The sequence below is a fragment of the Paramisgurnus dabryanus genome, chromosome 3 (genome assembly GCF_030506205.2).
Source record: "Paramisgurnus dabryanus chromosome 3, PD_genome_1.1, whole genome shotgun sequence".
NCBI classification, from domain to species: Eukaryota; Metazoa; Chordata; class Actinopteri; order Cypriniformes; family Cobitidae; genus Paramisgurnus; species Paramisgurnus dabryanus.
The window spans coordinates 17,884,858-17,903,480 of NC_133339.1; the positions used below are offsets into that span (position 1 = coordinate 17,884,858).

The 18,623-nt window shown below is 38.3% G+C and overlaps 2 protein-coding genes across 4 annotated transcripts in view; both read right to left on the minus strand.

The window, feature by feature from the left end:
- Window positions 1–2,475, minus strand: part of tbc1d16 (TBC1 domain family, member 16) — a 28,191-nt gene extending 25,716 nt beyond the window's left edge. Inside the window, exon 1 of the mRNA XM_065252933.2 lies at window positions 2,348–2,475. The gene's annotated coding sequence lies outside the window, so the exon portion shown is untranslated. The remainder of the gene's footprint in view (window positions 1–2,347) is intronic.
- A 2,437-nt stretch (window positions 2,476–4,912) lies between these two features.
- Window positions 4,913–17,200, minus strand: gaa (alpha glucosidase). Of its 3 annotated transcripts, XM_065252931.2 has the most exons (20): window positions 16,875–17,003; window positions 16,539–16,788; window positions 16,191–16,342; window positions 15,839–16,004; window positions 15,668–15,764; window positions 15,459–15,578; window positions 15,265–15,383; window positions 14,749–14,880; window positions 12,017–12,127; window positions 11,783–11,896; window positions 9,803–9,887; window positions 9,601–9,718; window positions 9,367–9,500; window positions 9,076–9,227; window positions 8,194–8,342; window positions 7,972–8,113; window positions 6,648–6,746; window positions 5,976–6,140; window positions 5,732–5,884; window positions 4,913–5,516 (listed from the first exon to the last, which is right to left on the minus strand). In XM_065252931.2, the coding sequence occupies exons 2-20, from the start codon at window positions 16,671–16,673 to the stop codon at window positions 5,454–5,456; spliced, it is 2,406 nt and encodes an 801-aa protein (XP_065109003.1). In that variant the 5' UTR covers window positions 16,674–16,788; window positions 16,875–17,003; the 3' UTR covers window positions 4,913–5,453. The 3 variants fall into 3 exon arrangements, with proteins under 3 accessions (XP_065109003.1, XP_065109002.1, XP_073669957.1); XM_065252930.1 differs by having other exon boundaries at window positions 16,539–17,200; XM_073813856.1 differs by lacking the exons at window positions 4,913–5,516; window positions 5,732–5,884 and having other exon boundaries at window positions 6,001–6,140; window positions 7,988–8,113; window positions 16,539–17,200.
- Window positions 17,201–18,623: the final 1,423 nt, after the last annotated feature.

Consider the following 18,623-nt stretch of genomic DNA (forward strand, 5'->3'; position numbering starts at 1 on the left):
GTCTATGGCGTATTTTGAGCTGAAACTTCAGACACATTCTGGGCACATCTGAGACGTATATTACATCTTGTAAAAAGGCCATAACAGGTGCCCTTTAACTGGGAGGACAACCCTGTCTTTGAATTTTATTTTTATCATACACTGTTTTGATAAGGTGATTGTGACATCTTTGACTTGCATTGGACTTTGTTGAAAATAAAGATATTGTATACTGTTAAGAATTTTGTCAATATTGCCCCGCCCTACTTCACTAAAACCATCTTAATAACCACACAGCAACGCCATAACGGCTACCTGTAACATCTTACATAGTTTAACCCTGGCAATGTTAATATTTAATTACACTAAAAATTGAATGTGTCAGACCGTTGGATTGTTTGAAGTAAAAGGTTAGCATAAACAAATAACAAAATATGCTGTGCCACTTCTGTCCCACACAAAAACTTCCTCAAGTCTGAGGTAAACTTTTGTTGCAATTTCCTTCAGTTTTGTGATTTCAGTTTTGTCCTGTGATCATGACTCTACCCAGAACTTCCTCTACTGGTTTACAGTGTGGCAGGGACTCCGTTTTGCTGATTAGAGATCGGTTTCCTGTCATGCTAGACAAAATAAAGAGGTCTTTGCAAACAAAAAACTGGTGAGAAAAAAAAACTGCACAATATAAGGAATACTAAAACAAACCTCAACTGAAACGATTTAACAAATAGACTCACAACTGAACAGTTGCAAAGAAATTCTCCGGACTTTTCAAAACAAACCTATACGATTTCAGGCATTCGGGCAATTTGTGAGCAGCAAACCTGTTTGGTAAATTTTTTTCGAGGATTGAGTTACAGTATATTGCATTCTTTTTTCTTACATGAACAATTGCAGTTCACACATACCTTGAAGCCATAAATACAGTGCAAACACGACGGCAGTGAATAAACATACCACATCCTGGCACTACACTAAAGGGAAAATGGGATGTTGTGCTATCAGAAGGTGCGTTACAAGTGCAAGCATGTGTTTCTTCTGCAACCACTTTCAAATCTACACAGATGAAAGCATTTGCAATTTTTAAACTTCTTAGAACTGGACTGCCCAATGGCACGGGGCCAGCGTGAGAGACGCTCGGGCCAGTAAACAGTATCATCCCATCTAAAATATATTTTTCTGCCTGTGGCCATTTGCCTGTATGTTTTCTATATGCAATTTTACCTTTAGACACATTTGAAATGTTGCAACGTTAACTTCTCAGCAATGTCATGAGGTTTCTAGTACCTTATTGGTTGTTGTGGACACCCTTGCAAGTTATTGTAAAATTTCAAATTGGAAATTGTCTTAACAAATTATAAATAAAATGTATAGGTATGCAATTATATTTGACTTTTACATCATTATTTTCAATATGCAATATGGGGCCAGTGAAAATGTTGGCAGGGCAAGTAAAAACCTGAACCACTGGCGATACCCAGTATAAAAAATAAAGGAAAACACAACAAAAAGTACAAATCCCAATTGGATGAAGGCCATTTAATAAAATGCCCTTAAAACATGCAGCAAAGTTTCAAAATCACTATGCATTTTTTCTTTATTAAACCATTAAATTCATTCTGATTCAGCCTGTAGGATCAAAATATTATAGATTGTATAACATGATGGGAATACAAAGAAAATCTGTAACATTTTAGTACATTTAATTCTACATTTAATGTATCAGAAACCTATTACATAATTTATTTGGGATTTAAAAAATATAAGAGTTATAACTCACTTGAAAAAATACAATTAAAACCATTTTCTGAGATTCCTAGTGTTTTTGGACCATACAGTATGTAAATATTAAAGTATAGCCTATACTGCACATGTAGTTAATGCTACAGAATACTATAGTACTTAAATGGTAATTATTATAACAATATAAGACAATTTAGGCTACTTTTGTATTTACTAAAGTAGGTTACACTACAGTATTTTATCATGTAAAAAAATTGAAACATCATATTAATCCACGTTAACAGTGCGTGTATACCCCGTCATCAAATGAAGTTCATAAAAAATGCAACATCATAAGATCAGACATGTGTTTATCGATCCTGCTCGGGCCTGTATCCGATCATCTGTCCTTTGATGGGACGGACTGACCCATATCACAATTATATTTTAATGTACATCTGTTTGTCCCACTCTGACGCGCCACATAACGCCTATAAATAAATACAGACAGCAAACCGCGCGACCCGTTATAATAGAGATATAATTGGCTACTGCTGGATCCATATGGGACGGGTGCACGAATAACTTCAAATAATGTCAGTCATATAACGCACAAGTCATAGGGAACGCGCAGAGAGAGCGAGCTTACCTTCAGCACAAGAAACGATTAAAACCTCTGCTGCTCGTCCATATCATAAGCGCTCGTTTATTTTAGATACGGGCTGCGTTGAACGTTTGTCAGTGACACTCCGCGCGCCGCTGCGATGCGAAGCCCCGCCCACTGACATTCCGCCGCTTCCGGAACCAAACGCGACGTTCAAGGCCATTGGTCGCGTGTTGATTCAATTTATGATGATGATTGCTTCTGTTACAGAGCGTTTTGATGTGCTATCAATAACTGTTTGTTGCCAAAATAAAAAACGTTTATGAATGTCTGCCTACGTAATAATGTAATGGTAAAATGTGTGTGTTTGAGGGCTGGTTTTTAATAAATAATATACAAACAAGAAAAACACTGCATTAAGAATATTTCATATATTTTATATAAGCCTAATACGCATGTTGTAATTGTGTGTTTTGTATTTTATTTTTGATTAATTAGTGTCCATTTGTTAAAAAAAATAACAAAACACTATATAACTATGTATGTATTTCATTGATTCACAAAAATTAAAGCACTAACATTATTAAACATAAAAAAGTAAATCTTTACATATTTGCAACTCTAAATACGTATCAGCTTTCTTTTTTGTCACGTCTGTTGGTCTTCACTGTGAAGAAATAAGGATACCCAGAAATAATGTAAGCAGTAACCAACCTAACCCTGCTTGCTCCTCGAGGCGCACCAAAACTATTTTTTTCCAACTCTTCCTATACAAACACACTTCAGTTCACTCATCAGATCGTTAGCAAAGACTCCAGGATGGAAAATAATGGGGTTAGATGTGAGAGACAGACATTCAAACATCCTGTCGGTGTGCCTTCAAGAGCAAGTTTGTAATGTTCAGTTGACAGGTTAATCATGCATGGCAAGCTAAAAATTTACACAAGAGGGCGCTGCAGCGTCACTGTTACGCTGCTGTTTTGATGATGTTTTTAATGAAAAGATGAACTGTAAGTTATCAGAAAAATTCACTTGAGTTCTTCAGAATTTATTTGCGTTTATTTAATAAAGTGTTCTTTAAAGCCTACGATTGCTTTAAAAGTAAAAGTGATACATTCTTTATCATTTTCGGTGGAATTAACTATTGTGCATGCCAAAAAAACTTTTATACATCAGTTTATATAAATTTGCATAAAATAGTTTTATTTTATGTAAATGTAATAATTGTGTATGTAATGTATTTAACGTTGTTATATCAATGCAGCTTAAATGTCAACTATTTAATACAGAGGTCTTCAACCTTTTTCAGTCCAAGGACCCCTTATTGGATAAAGAGGAGGACCAAGGACCCCTAATACATGTATCAAATTAAAACTGGATTTATATTTTTTGTTTTGATGGTTACATTACAAATATATATAAAAAATGTTTTTGTATAAATAGACACATACTGTTAACATACTTTTAAATTTGCAATTAAAATTACATTTTAAATAACTACATATTAGGGAACCTTAATTTTAGTAAACTATTATATTATATATGGGAACATTCATTTCAATCAAGTTCTTTTTATCATTTGTGTTACTAGTTTATTAATGCATTTCTCATGAATGTCTAATTTCATTTTTTTTATTGAATTCAAATAATATTTGGGGGACCCCCAGTAATACCACCACAGACCCCCTGTTGAAGACCCATGATTTAATACATTTGAACTTCTTATATCCATCATCCATCAATGCATTTTTCACGAATGTCTAATTTCATTTTTTTTATTGAATTCAAGTAATATTTGGGGGACCCCTAGTAATACCACCACAGACCCCCTGTTGAAGACCCATGATTTAATACATTTGAACTTCTTATATCCATCATCCATCAATGCATTTTTCATGAATGTCTAATTTCATTTTTTTTATTGAATTCAAATAATATTTGGGGGACCCCCAGTAATACCACCACGGACCCCCAAGGGGCCCCTGACCCCTTGTTGAAGACCCATGATTTAATACATTTGAACTTCTTATATCCATCATTTTATTTTAAACATTAATTTAAACATTTATGCAATGAAAATAGCTGTGTAAATGCATATTTATCTGTCTGTTACAATACACTTATATACGCTTATGCTCCTACAATATGTTTTTCTTATGTTTGTTACATAACATCATACATAACATTAATTCTTAAAGTTTGACGTTTTACAGCCAAATGTTGTTTGTGGTTTGGCACAATGTATTTTAATCCTTGCTGGTCTTAAAAGAAACTAAAGGGTTGGGTTTAACTTAAAGTTGTGGTGGCAAAACTTTCTACCACTTTACATTTGTAAAAAAAACAACAACACCATGGTTTTGAATTATTTTCAATAAACGGTTCTGTTCCGAACATATATTTTTAGAAAGTTTCTGGTTTCGTTTCTGTTCCTTGCAAAACATCAAAAGTTTCTGGTTTTCGTATTCGTTCAGTGAACCGGTTTAAAGCCTTGTTTTTGGGTAAACTATCCCTTTAACTCTTCATGACATTGTTTTCTGAAAAGTGGCCAGCATTTTGCTCATTTTTATCAAATAAATAAATAAATAAAAGGATTTTTGCTTTGGGTCCAAATATGTTGTACTCTTTTAATAGATGTTTAACAGCGACACCTAATGCACAATTGTAAAACACTTCTGTCAATGGTGTCAACCGTTGTCTCCTTTCAATGCAATAGCAGGGAAACAATGTATTTATTACAAACATACAATGATACCAGTGTCTCCACAACCTGTACTGATACGATGTAGTACTGATCCTTAAATTTTATGGGCCACTGTAGTCGATCGCCTCAGTCCACAACAATTCATGTTAGAATATGATTTATGGCTAAAAATACAATTAATAATATATCAAATATTTACATGAGCTTATCTTTGATGAAAATACTGCAAATCCAGTGTACTTTGTCAGCTGCCATTCTTTGCCAAAGGCACATGGTATGGCACAAATCCCCAATTTCTTCCTTTCTGGGTTTTCTTTTATCATCGGAGGTTACTAGTACAGCATTGGCTAGGTGTGATGCTTAAAACATTCATTGACCCTTGCTGATTCATCTAAAAGATCAATCTTACATGGTAGTATAACAGCACAGATCTTATGCTTTATGCTTTCCTCAACTCCACTGTACTGTGAACATTGCAGTCATGGGTAAGTCCAGGTCAGGCACCGTAAGAACCTGTACACACATAATACACATTTTTGCAAAATTATGCATATTATTTAAGTTTAGTTAAACCAATTTCGAACTGCTGTAATAATATAAAGGACCTAATATGGACATCCCAGCCCTTGGAAACCCATGCTTTGCTCATGACTACCCTACCAGGCAATAGGCCTATTATTAACCCATCTAGATGTCAAGAAACCAAACGTGGGTCACAGGTTGCTTACCTTTGTGTCTGTGTTGTACGAGAAGTCACAAGCCTTTTTCCCATTGGCCCATACAGCCGTAGGCGGAGTCTGAACCCCGAAAACGCGCAGTTCACCCAGGACCAAATGGTCAAGAGATCCATTTAATTTGACTGGCTTACCTACCAAATAAGACTAGGAAATACAAAAATGTATTAAACTGATAATGAATATTATTTTAAACGACACATAATCTTGCATAAACTGAATCTTATATTCGTTCTACCTCTTTAGCAAAAAAGTAAAGATATGAGTAATCTCCCCGTTCAAAAGTCTCCAGGCTTTCTCCATCATCCCAGAAGAGATCCCCTTTGCTCCATGTTTCTACAGATAATGCCACAAGCAGAATGAAAGGGTTTCTGCGTGACTCAGTAGTAGTCAATGCAGGAGCCTAAAGGGAAACACACATAGCAAATTATCTTAGTACAGTAGCATAGATATATACACTAATTGTCGCCTTGGCTACGGCGGTTCATTGGAACGAATGCGTCAAATTGAGTCACCATCTAGAAACCTGGGAGCCCCTCACTTTTTAATGCATCAGCGTCCATGTAGGCAAAGGTGTAACGGAAATAAAATCACCATAAATCGTAATGAATGCGATTTTCTAAATTTTTTTTGAGTTTTGATATTTAGAAAATCTGCTTTTTATAAATATAATGCATAGTGCTAGTAGGCCTAACATCCATACGCAGCACAAAAGCCCAGCATCGTCCATGAATTCAAAGTACAGGCGGAGATAGCAGCGTTATGTAGCTCCTTCCTATGACAAGACCCCTGTTCCAAGATGGTGGCGGTTTTGACGCATGCTTGGAACCCCAAAGCGACATCTAGTGTATATATCCATGGTACACTAGGACAGCAAAAAAAATATTATTAGATGTAGCTTTTACATTACCTGTAGCGGGATAATGCTTCCCTCTCTCACATGAACATTAATGGTGTCCAATGAAGCAGGAAATACAATATATTGGCCTTTGCTGTTATATGCTTTCCCCTATATGAAAATATGAAAGCTTTAATATCATAGAAAAGTAATTTCCCCCAAATGAAATCAATTGTACTATGAAAACATACTGTAACTTTTAAAACTTGCAAAAAAAATTCCCCCTCAGGTAATAAAAATCTGCATTGCATTTTCTCATACGCATTTCTGTTTGCAACGCTGATACAAAAAACGAAGGAGCGATATATGCATTACTGCTGATTCTTCTCCAACATTGTACACAACACGCTGCTTCTTTTTTTCGGCTTTTGCCTTGATATTGTAGGTTACTGTGCGTTCACACCAGACATGGTAGAGACGGCAAAAACGCGCTATTCGCGCGTAGTTGGACGCTTGAACATTTTGAGTTTACTCGCTTCATTCGCACGTGCAAGCCACATGTGAAATTCTAGTCATTTGAGACATTCACGAGGAAATTTGCATCATGGGAGGGGCTTCTGCGACTCCGCTGCCTTCCTGTAATCACGTCACTACTAGAGCAAGCTCCTGATTGGTTGCCACGGCACGAAAGTCCGCGAAAGTTCAGATTTTTCAACTCACACGTTTTCCGCGGAAACGCTCCATTCCACGCAATTCGTGCGGCAGGATGCCTATTCGCGTCTTTGCATTGACTTAACATGTAAATCACTCGCGCTTGCCGCCTCTTCCGCGTCTGGTGTGTATGCACAATTAAACCATTAACATGCCCATAGACAGTGCCTACTAGTGGTCTTCATGTGTAATTGCACGTCAACGTGAACACTGAAGCAAAATTATAACTGAAAAACAAACCTGATCTCACCAGAATTTTTACATATTCTTATAAGTTATCATAAGTTAATCGTGCAAAAACATACGATTATCATAAAAAAAAAACAATAACGAAAACCCACCCCCTAACCCCAACATCACAGGGGTCAAGGCAAATTGTTAAAAAAATTACAAATGTGGTCGTACAAATTAGCCACCTTGTAAAATACATACGAATTGCCATGAGATAGCGTTGGTTGGCATACCCTATGACAAAGAAGTATTAATCAGCCTTTATAATAATGATTTATAAATTGAACTGTCGGGTCGGATTTTATGGTAAATTACAGTTTTTTTCAACATATGTAAATAGAAGTATGTAAAGTAATCTACACTTTGTTTCAAACAGAGATGCTGATAAAAAGCTAAAATTACAGACTTAAGCTTTAAGATTTAAGGTTTTAAACTGTATATAAAGTAAGATTACATTGTGCAGACTGTACCAAGTCCCCGGAGGAAGATAGGCGGACACCTCTACCGCTCCTTGTTCCAAAACCGGACTGATAAGCAACGAACTGCCCCACAGGAACTGCCGGTCTATGGTCTGACAATTTGGATCAGCAGGGAATCTGGAATAAAAAGCATAGACTTGAAACGTGAACCAAACTAAACTGAGATAAAGAATCAGTTATAGATCACGAGTGTGTACTCAAGGAATAGAGGACGAGCCACAGTGCTGGCGGAGGTGTGCGCGTGGTGAAACAACGTGTAGAGGAAAGGTAACAGAGAGTAGCGCAGCAATAGCGCAGTCCTCATGGCATCTTGGGCTTGCTGACTAAAAACATAAGGCTCCTGCGGCTGAAAGAATACAATATGGAACATGTTTACATATACGTAAATGTACAACTCATACATGAAAATATTCAGTTAGGTCAGAAATATACTTTATGCAAGGACACAGATACAAATGCATGGGCAATGTTTTGCGAATTGTCTTGTGTTCTTGCTGTAACAAACCTTAATACTCAGACAATCTTCATGCTAACTGTATTTACAATGCTAATTTGTGAAAAGCCTATAGAAATAAACTAGTGGTATTATTCAGGCAGCTAGCAATATACAATCGCAAAGCATTGTAATCTTCATTCTGCATTCATCTTAATTTTTGTTATTTTTGGACCAAAATTTATTTTCGATGCTTTGACAAATTTTAACTGACCCACTGATGTCACATGGATTACTTTGATGATGTTTTTATTACCTTTCTGGACAAGGACAGTATACCGTACATACATTTTCAATAAAGGGTCAGAAAACTCTCGGACTACATCTAAAATATCTTAAACTGTGTTTCTGAAGATGAACGGAGGTCTTACAGGCTTTGAATGACATGAGGGTGAGTAATTAATGACATAATTTTCATTTTTGGTTAAATAATCCTTTTCAGCTTTGCATTTGTTATTGTGTAATAGCGACCTCTAGTGGTGAAAATCCTACATATTGTGGCTTTAATGTTTGTGTTTGCATACTTGCATAAAGTATAAATCAGCTGTCTCTCTCACAGACTGTAAAGAGTTCATCTATATCTCACGGCATTGGGTTTGTCATTGTGGTTTCTCATGAAGGGGTAAAAGGCTCCCAGTTGTGTCCAGCGCACACACAGCTCTTCAGTGGTGTCCCCACCAAATCCACACACGTCAGCACCCACCAACGGCACCCCGTAGAGTCCGAACAGCAGCACACCTGATACAGACACATAAAACATGGATAATAAAAAAGCAATGCAAAGTTTTTCCTTTAACAGTGAAGTTGGATAGCATGTTTTAGACAGATACTAAGCAAAAATACAGGTTGCTATGGTCCACTTTAAAAACAATGTCACCAGGTATCGAAAAGCGCAGTTGTTCCCAGTCACTCCGCACATCTCCTGTCCAGTGTCCAGAGAAACGTCCCAGTCCTGGAAAAGACGACCTGGAGAGGACGAACGGTCGAGTGCCCTTGACTTTTACCAGAGCCCTGAAATACAGAGTGATTATATTTAAAATATTTAGTGATTAAAAGCTGGTAAGATCAACCAACTGATATTTGATCAATAAACTTTAGATATTTCTTTGACCTGTGGGTGGCGATGGCCTCAGTGAGTCCATAGAGATTGTGAAGATTGTAATGACTGGACAGATTTTGCAGAGCGGACATACAGAGTGTTCCTGAGTTTAACTGGCCACCTATCACACCTGCAGAACAAGACAGACCTCTTCATACAGGCTATGTATTATTAATAAGACAGTCAGTGTTTACTATGGAGTTTACTAACTGACCAGGGGTATAGGGTGGTTTTTCCAAGTCTGTATCAGGACAGCCATTCACAGAGCCCTGGACAAAATTAGCCGGCTCATTCATATCCTGTGGGCAGAATTATATCAGTAGGTGCATGTGATATACAATAAGTAAAGGACAATATTTCGTAACCCAGCAAAAAAAATTGTAAGATGGGGTCAGGGCTTAAAAACGAAAAAAATTATCAATCGTTTCACTCCGAGCAGAATCGATATTTTAACGTTTCCGTTTTTGCGTTCCTCATTGAACATTTACGTTCCGAAAACGGTTTACTTAGAAAAAATACCGGTTAATAACGTTATTTTAATTCAGGCTATACTTTAACAAATGCATGCATCCAGACTAATTTTCACACAAAAATAATAACATAACACATGATATAACTAAACTTCAACATTTCATTAATTGTTAAAACCACAAAAGAAATACCTGCATTCATTTTAAGTATAAACAGCTGAAAAACGACCCGTTTTCAACCATGTCTTTTTCTGGTTGAACCCGCAGCATACTCTGCTGGATGTTTATGTTAAATGTGCCTCTGTAAGTTACCTCAGTGATTCCCGGCTACTGTTATTCTCCCCCACATCATTCAATATTGCAGACAGACTTGTTAAGACAGCTTGTCGTAAGAAAAATAATAACGAAAAGGAATTTCTTGGTGGCGACCCATCTAAAAAGTTATTGACAGTGGTATAAGTCCCCTGGCTTTTTTGAGTTACAGTTTGCATCTTCATATTTCCAAGCAAGTTTTAACTTAAACATACCTCTGAACATTTGATGGGTAGCTTTGTGGTTATTTAAGACAAATGCTATCGGGCCGGAGACTCGATGACTGCTGCGCGGGCATTTCACTCACGCTATGTGTCAAAGTCACTCACGCTATGTGTCAAAGTCACTCACGCTTGATGCGTCAAAGTCACATGTTGTACTGTTCAAATCATGATTGGTCACTGATAAGTACAATATTAAAGAAAACGATAAAATAACGTTATTAACCGGTTAATGGTAATTTTAAATAAACGTTTCTGTTCAGAACGATTAAAATTGATTTTGTTTTCGTTTTCGTTTTGTTCCTGTTAAAATTTCGTTCGTTTCCGGTTTTCGTTTTCGTTCCTTGAACCGGTTCAGAGCCCTGGATGGGGTGATAGGAGACTAAATGCAAAGCAGAAATCCATGTATTAATGTTTTGTTGCCCAAAAAAATCACAAATTTGTTTATGTATATATTCAGGGTTCCCACACCTTAGTTAACTTCAAATTCAAGAACCTTTCAAGGACTTTCCAGGTCCAATACCCTTAAGTTCAAAAACTAAATGTGGGGACACATTACAAGCCAGAGCAAGGTTACATTGTGTTACCTTTTAAGATACAGTGTCAGCACTGCGTCACTGCGGTGACACTTTGGGGACGCCTCCAGAAGTAAGTGCGTCTGAATGTGTATATCAAATTCTACCAATGGTGAGGCTTAACGACAAAGACAGGGTGACGCGGGAGCAAGGAAGTATATCGCTATCTGAAATTTTGCCAAAGACGGCGTTACAGGGACCCAGGAAGTATGGCAAGGAAGACGCAGCGTCTCGTTCCCTTCTCAGGGAACAACAGTTACATACGTAACCCGAGACGTTTTCATGTGTCAAACACAACTATGCAAAAAAGCATTTTGGTATAAATCAACATTCGCATACAGAAGATATAAGCATTTAAAGTGAACAGTTTAGCACGTGTGTTTAAAAAGTCTTGAATTTTTATGATATTATCCTACACTACACAGGGAATAATATGGATTTTTTTCCCAGAAAACCTCTTGCATAAAATAGATTCGAGCACTTTCAATGACCTGTATCTATTTATGTATATTTTCAAAAACTTCCCAGGGCCTTGAATTTTTTCCCCCAGATTCACAAACTTTCAAGGATTTCAAAGACCCGTGAGAACCCTGTATATTCATCCGTAAGTACTTACTATCCAAAGTCCATCCACAGGAACCTTGTAGTAAAAGAGTCTGATACAATCCATCCACCAGTCCATAGTTGTAGGACTGGAAAAATCTGGGAATGCAGTTGGACCGGGCCATACCTGGTTGGAAAATATTACAAATAATATACCCAAATAATTCTGGAAACAAAACATACGAGTCTTGTTTAACTTGTATTGACAGTAAAATTCCCATGAGTTTATGTGTGGCAATGCACTAACCTTCCCAATAAGGATCTGTCCAGTGGAGTTGGTGATAAATACTCCCCTCTTCAGACCATCATCAAAGGGTTTGTATGAACCAGGAGGGCTTGTGCTGCTGATGCCTGGGTCCTAATACATAATCACATTAACACAATACTTTAATTACTTTACAACACACAGATTCATTCAATCCTCTTTACGCCGTCTGGTGCTTGAGGCGACTACAAGGGAACACCATTTTATTCTGTCGGTTGCTGTTGCGGGAGCGGTCTGCAGGGTGAGCCCTCTGGACTTGAGTTCTCGCTCCACGGTTCGACGCCAGGTCTCTTTGGGTCGGCCCCGTTTCCTTTTTCCCTGAGGAGTCCATCTCAGTGCCACCCTTGGTAGCGAGTCAGGGGGCATTCTGCAGACATGGCCAAGCCATCTCCATCGACGTGTTGCTATGGTTTCAGTGATGGTGTTTGTGCCAGATCTGTGCCGGAGTTCCTCATTTGAGATAATGTTAGGCCAGAAGATCCTCATGATTCGTCGCAGGCACTTGGTTTGGAAAACTTCAAGCTTGCGTTCGATGGTAACAGTGGTCTTCCAGCACTCTGCCCCATACAAAAGGACGCTTAACACGTTGCTCTTAAAGATACGGATTTTCGTGTGGATGCTGAGGTTAGTTGTCCTCCAGATAGGCTTTAGCATTGCAAAAGCCTGATTGGCCTTGCTGATTCTTGTGATGATTTCCCTTGTGCATTCTCCATCAGTAGCGACCCTACTACCCAGATATATGTACTCATCCACTTCTTGCAGAGGCTGGTCATTAATGTTGATTGAGTCTCCTACTCTGATATTCTTCTTCAACACTTGAGTCTTCCCCGTGTAGACTCGTAGACCTATACTGCTTGCTGTCTGTGCCAACTGTTGTGTCTTCTGTTGGATATCCTGGTGTCTGCTTGCCAGCAATCCAATGTCATCAGCATAATCCAGGTCCTCCAGCACTGAAGTCAGCGTCCACTGAATTCCTTGTTTCCTGCCCTCTGTGGTGCAGCACATGATCCAGTCAATGGCCAGTGAGAAGAGGATTGGCGAGAGGATACAACCTTGCTTCACTCCGGTTTTCACCTTGAATGATTCAGTGAGCTGATTGTTGTGTATGACTCTACACTCAAAATTATTGTATATGGATTTGATGACGTTGACAAGTTTCTGGGGGATTCCATTGTGAGGATCTTCCACAAGGATACTCGGTGCAGGCTGTCAAAAGCTTTTTCAAAGTCTACAAAGACCACATAAAGGGGTCCATTCCACTCATGGGACTGCTCAAGGATCTGCCTCAGGGTGAAGATGTGGTCAATGCATGACTTGCCTTTTCTAAAACCTGCCTGTTCCTGACGTAGGATGCCGTTCACAGTTGCTGTGATACGCTGAAGGATGATGTGACTGAAGATCTTACAGGTGAGGGGTAGTAAGGTGATTCCTCGCCAGTTGTTGCAGTTTCCCAAATCTCCTTTCTTAGGAATTTTGACAATGATTCCTGTTTTCCATTCATTCTGTGTTTCTTCACTATCCCAGATTGTTTGGATAATATGACAAAGAAGTTGAGGTGTCTTGATGTCTTCTGCCTTTAGCATTTCGGGACACACTCCATCATCACCAGGTGCCTTCCCATTTTTCAGCTTGAGGATGGCCTGTTTGACCTCCTCAACAGTGATGGCACCACAGTTGATGTCAAGGTCCTCTTCTACTTCAGGAATGTCAGCGAGTACTGATGGTTCTGGGCGGTTTAAGATGGACTCAAAGTGTTGCTTCCATCTCTTCAACTTCTCCTTCTCCACTGTGACATGCCTTCCATTTTCATCTCTTACTGGAAGGTCATGATACTGTCCATGCTCGCCCCTCAGCTTCTTGGTGATCTGGTACATTGTCTTCATATCTTTCTGTTCTGCCGCTGTCTCTGCTTCATCCGCCAACCTCTCTATGTATTCTCTCTTATCCCTCCTTGCCAATTTCTTTACCTCCCTGTCTTTTTCTCTATACTCCTTTGAAATCCTCTCTTTCAGTCGTGGTGATTTGAAGTCCAGCAATCTCTTCTTAATCTGCCTTCTCTCTTCTATGCGATTCCACGTCTCTTTTGATATCCACTCTGTCTTCTTGCTATTTCTCAAGCCTATAACTTCTTCTCCTGCGTCTTTCATTGCTCTATTGAAACTTCCGATGGTCACAGCTGTCTCGTTTTCTAGAACACTAAACCTATTCCTTAGAGCTAACCTAAACTCTTCCTTCACTTTTGGATCTTTCAACTTGGCCACATCGAAGCGCTGATTTCTGGAATTCCCTATCCTCGCTTTCTTAAGTTTCAAAGTCACCTTGGCCACCAAAAGACTATGGTCGCTGCCGATGTCTGCGTGTCTCATCACTCGCACGTCTTGCAGGGAGTGTCTCCATCGGCCATTGATTATAATGTGGTCAATCTGATTGTGTGTTTTGTTGTCTGGTGACGTCCATGTGAGTTTGTGGATATCCTTATGCTCGAAAAGGGTCCCTCCTATGACCAAGTCGTTTTCTTCACAAAGGTTGGCCAGTCTCTCTCCATTGTCGGTCATCACCCCTACTCCATGGCGCCCCATAGTCCTCTCACAACACACAGAATCACTTACCAAATATATTGACCAGTGATGAATTCAGATGCAAGCATGTTTGAGTCACTTCCTGTTGGCAACTAGAAAAAGAAGTAGTACAGTAGTAGTTTGTTCTCCATTTACCAGTATAAGCACATACTTCAAGCCCAGCTGATGGAACTCATGAACCATTTGGGGCAGATCCCCAAACCGTTGTGGGTCAAAAGTGAAAACTCTTCTTTGCTCCGCATAATCAAGGTCGTTCCACTGTACGTCCTAGAGGCACAAATAGGATGGGCATAAATAAAGTGATAAATAAATAATGCATAAAGTGATGTATGGATAGACAAATAGACGGATAGATAGATAGATAGATAGATAGATACTATTAGGGTTGCAAAATTCTGGGAATATTCAAGGCTGGAAACTTTCCTTGGGAATTAACAGGAATATATGGGAATTAATGCAAATAAACTTGGATTTAATTTTTTTTTTGCAGAGGTACGTCTTTTATTTTCAAATAATTCCTATAAATTACCTTTAAGTTTCCAATTTGGAATATTTCCAAAATTCCCCTTTCCAACCGTACATACTATACAGCATGCAAGCATGCCAGTATTTAATCCACAATCTTAGACATTATTTATTACGTTTACATACCAGAGGGAACTGGGCTTGGCGCATGAGTTGTACCACAGTTCTTGTGATGTTGGTTGAAGTATAGCCCCATCGACAGAGGTGGAACCCCAGTGACCAGTATGGGGGCATTGCAGGAAAACCTCAAATAAGTTAAAAAAAAAATAAGTTGCATTGCAGATAAAAAGCTCAAATATGTAAAATCTACCACTATATACCTATGATCTCATGATATTGTTGGACCACAATCTGTGGACTCGGCCCTAAGAAAATGTAAAAGTCCAAAATCCCTCCAATGGTTAGCCAAGTTAATGCTGGATAGGGCTGTAACAGCACCTCTACATTTGCCAAACACAATTAGAGACCTCCATTAATATCATATTAAACTGAATAAAATCAGTATCAAATATGATGGTTTTGGACATACCCATTGCATTGCTATTGAGAAGAAAGACTCCATGTGCCTGTCCATCACCTTCTTGGATCATGAAGAAAGGATGAGAGCCATACAGGTTGGCATTTCTCTACAAAGGGCCATATGAAATGTTAAATATAGCACTGCGAACAAGGAGGAAGTTAAAGGAGATGTAGGTCTTACATGGGGCGCCATGTCTCTGTTCCATAATGAAACAGAGGTCCAGTTGAGGTCCAGCGTGATGGGGGTGTAATGCTCACCCAGTCCAGATATCAGTGAGGAAGCAAGACAGGTGGAGAGCTGTAGATACTGATCCGCAAACAGGAGGGGTCCTACTGTGGTATTCAGACTAGGAGGGCCAACATTCAAAGCATTTGCATTTAGTGACAACTGCCAACAATACAGTTTTTGCCTGTGCAAAACTCGCACCACAGTCTGAAGGTGGAAAATGAGAAATCTTGCTTGCATAAAAAATTATAATTATTTGTAACACAAACCTGTGCAGTTTTAACATTTTATTCAAATCTACACTCACAGAACACGCCCATTTGACTTGCGGCGAACAATAAAAGCAAAGGGGTCTGGTTGAAACTCCACTTCATAGAGAGGGTTTTGTGTGTCACGGGGGCCCCTGGGATGAGAGGTCACAAACGGGACCTCATATCGTGGAGATGAAGGGTCCTTTATCTGCGTTTAAGTGAAAATGATAGGTCAGAAGAGTAAGTGTATTTAAAGATTGGAAAAAAGAAAATTAATTTCAAATGCGTAACTCAATATACAACTTATTTGACAGTTTATGTTTCTATTACTCAAAGGCAAGTGTAACTATTAATTTAAATAAAAAATATTTAATATTTGTTTTTGCAAAAACAGCATCACTCACAGTAAGATGCAGACAACCTGAAGATTCGGCAATCACATCTAGTTGCAATGTGGAGATGTCCCGGGGCAGGTAAGAGGGTGTGGAACGGGTCAGAGTGGCCCTTTGGCCCCTCTCAGTAGGTACCAGGTCCCCCATTTTGTAGCCTGGGTAAGAGGCTGGGTAGAAACACCATGGTGGCCCACCGAATCCAGACTGTGGTAGGGGCACATAACAGCATCCTCTGTTCTCACAGGCATCCTGACTTAAAGATCTATCACGAGCACAGTCAATACGGCTCTCCACAGGTAAACCACACTGATCAGAGTATTTATCTCTGGGACCTGAAGTATTGCTTACATTGATTTGAGATTTCACATTTCTGTATGAAAGTTTTGAACCCTTTATTTCACCTGAGGTTGAAAAGGCTTCATGTGCCAGGGTAAGTAGCCCATATATCAACAATATTAGGATCAGCAGTATAATAGAGCTGTGCAGAAGTCCATAACAAAGTTTGGCCATTTAGTGCATTAAACACGGAAGTCAAAAACAACCAAGCCTGCTTCAAAAAATAATGTCATATCTAAAAATGAAAGTATGAAGTAAAAGAACAACGAATTAAACTGAGATATTTCTCGACAGAGCCGTTCCGATCAACAATTTACGCATCTTCCAAGCTCTCGAAACCAACGTTATATCTAGACTGGAGAAAAATGTATGACGCATGCGCACATGCCCAACTCAAGGGGCCTCGAAGATAGCATTACTGAAGTATTAAAACTAGGGCTGTCAAAAGATTAATCGTGATTAATCACATCTAAAATAAAAGTTTGTGTTTACATAACATATGTGTGTGTAGTGTGTATAATTAATATTTATATATAAAAACACACACAGTCATGTATATATTTAAGAAAAATTGGTTATATTTATATATAAAATATTTATATTTCTATATAATATAAATTATATAAATGTTTATACAGTATATAAATGCAAATATTTCTTAAATATACACATGAATGTGTGTGTATTTATATATACATAATAATTATACACATTACACACACATATGTTATGTAAACACAAACTTTTATTTTAGATGTGATTAATCACGATTAATCTTTTGACAGCCCTAATTAAAACTGATGTCTTATTATGTCTAATACTTTCTAGCCTATAGGGAATGTGGAGTTGACGTCACGCCGTGTGGCATTATGAGTAATCCGCCATATTTGCAGGATCGCCTCCTATCCCGCTGTATTTGAGTTAGTGTGTTGGAGGTTGTTTTTGTATTTTCTGTCGAGATTTTAATAAACTTCGATATGTTTGGTCAGTACTGCTCGATCAAGAACTGCCACAGCAGGTCACACGATCGTTCAGGGAGGAAACTGAACAACGGAATACGTTTTTTCAGCTTTTATTTGGGGGAAGCCGGTGGAGGAGCTGACTAAAAGACGCCGGATCGCGTGGTTTACCTGCCGCAATCAGAAGAAAAACTTTTACTTTTCAAAAAAAATCCCTGCATCAGCGAGAGTGTGTTTGCTGCATTTTCAGTCATTCAGTAATTTGTGATTAATAAAAGCAGAACCACTTAAATTGTCTTGTTTATATGCTAACACTGTCAAACTAACTTGTAAATGTAAATTATGTAACTTAATTTATTCATTTCTGATTAACCTCACCACATGAGTTATAAAAATAAATCTTTAGACAAATTTGACGATTATAACAAATATTTTTTATTAAATGCAACTGCTCAAACCCACTGCTTGTGACTCTTTAAAATGACATAACGTTAGCTAAATATTTAGCATTTTGTTTGTTTTAATAACTTGGCCAAGAACAGAAGTGCCATCTTATGAACATGTGTTGATTCATTGCACAGAATACAACGGATATTTTTTATAGAATCATTAAGATACTTAGGTATTAATACATTGTAAGTAAATGGCATATTTCTTTTAGCTGGTTTGCCAACCGTCATAAGACTCCGAAAGAAGAATGTCATCTTACTATGAGCTTGAAGGGATTTATAGCTCTTAAACTCCTGCAAAGTGTATGCACTCAATCCAAAAACAAGGTAATAATAACAGATATGTGAGCGGA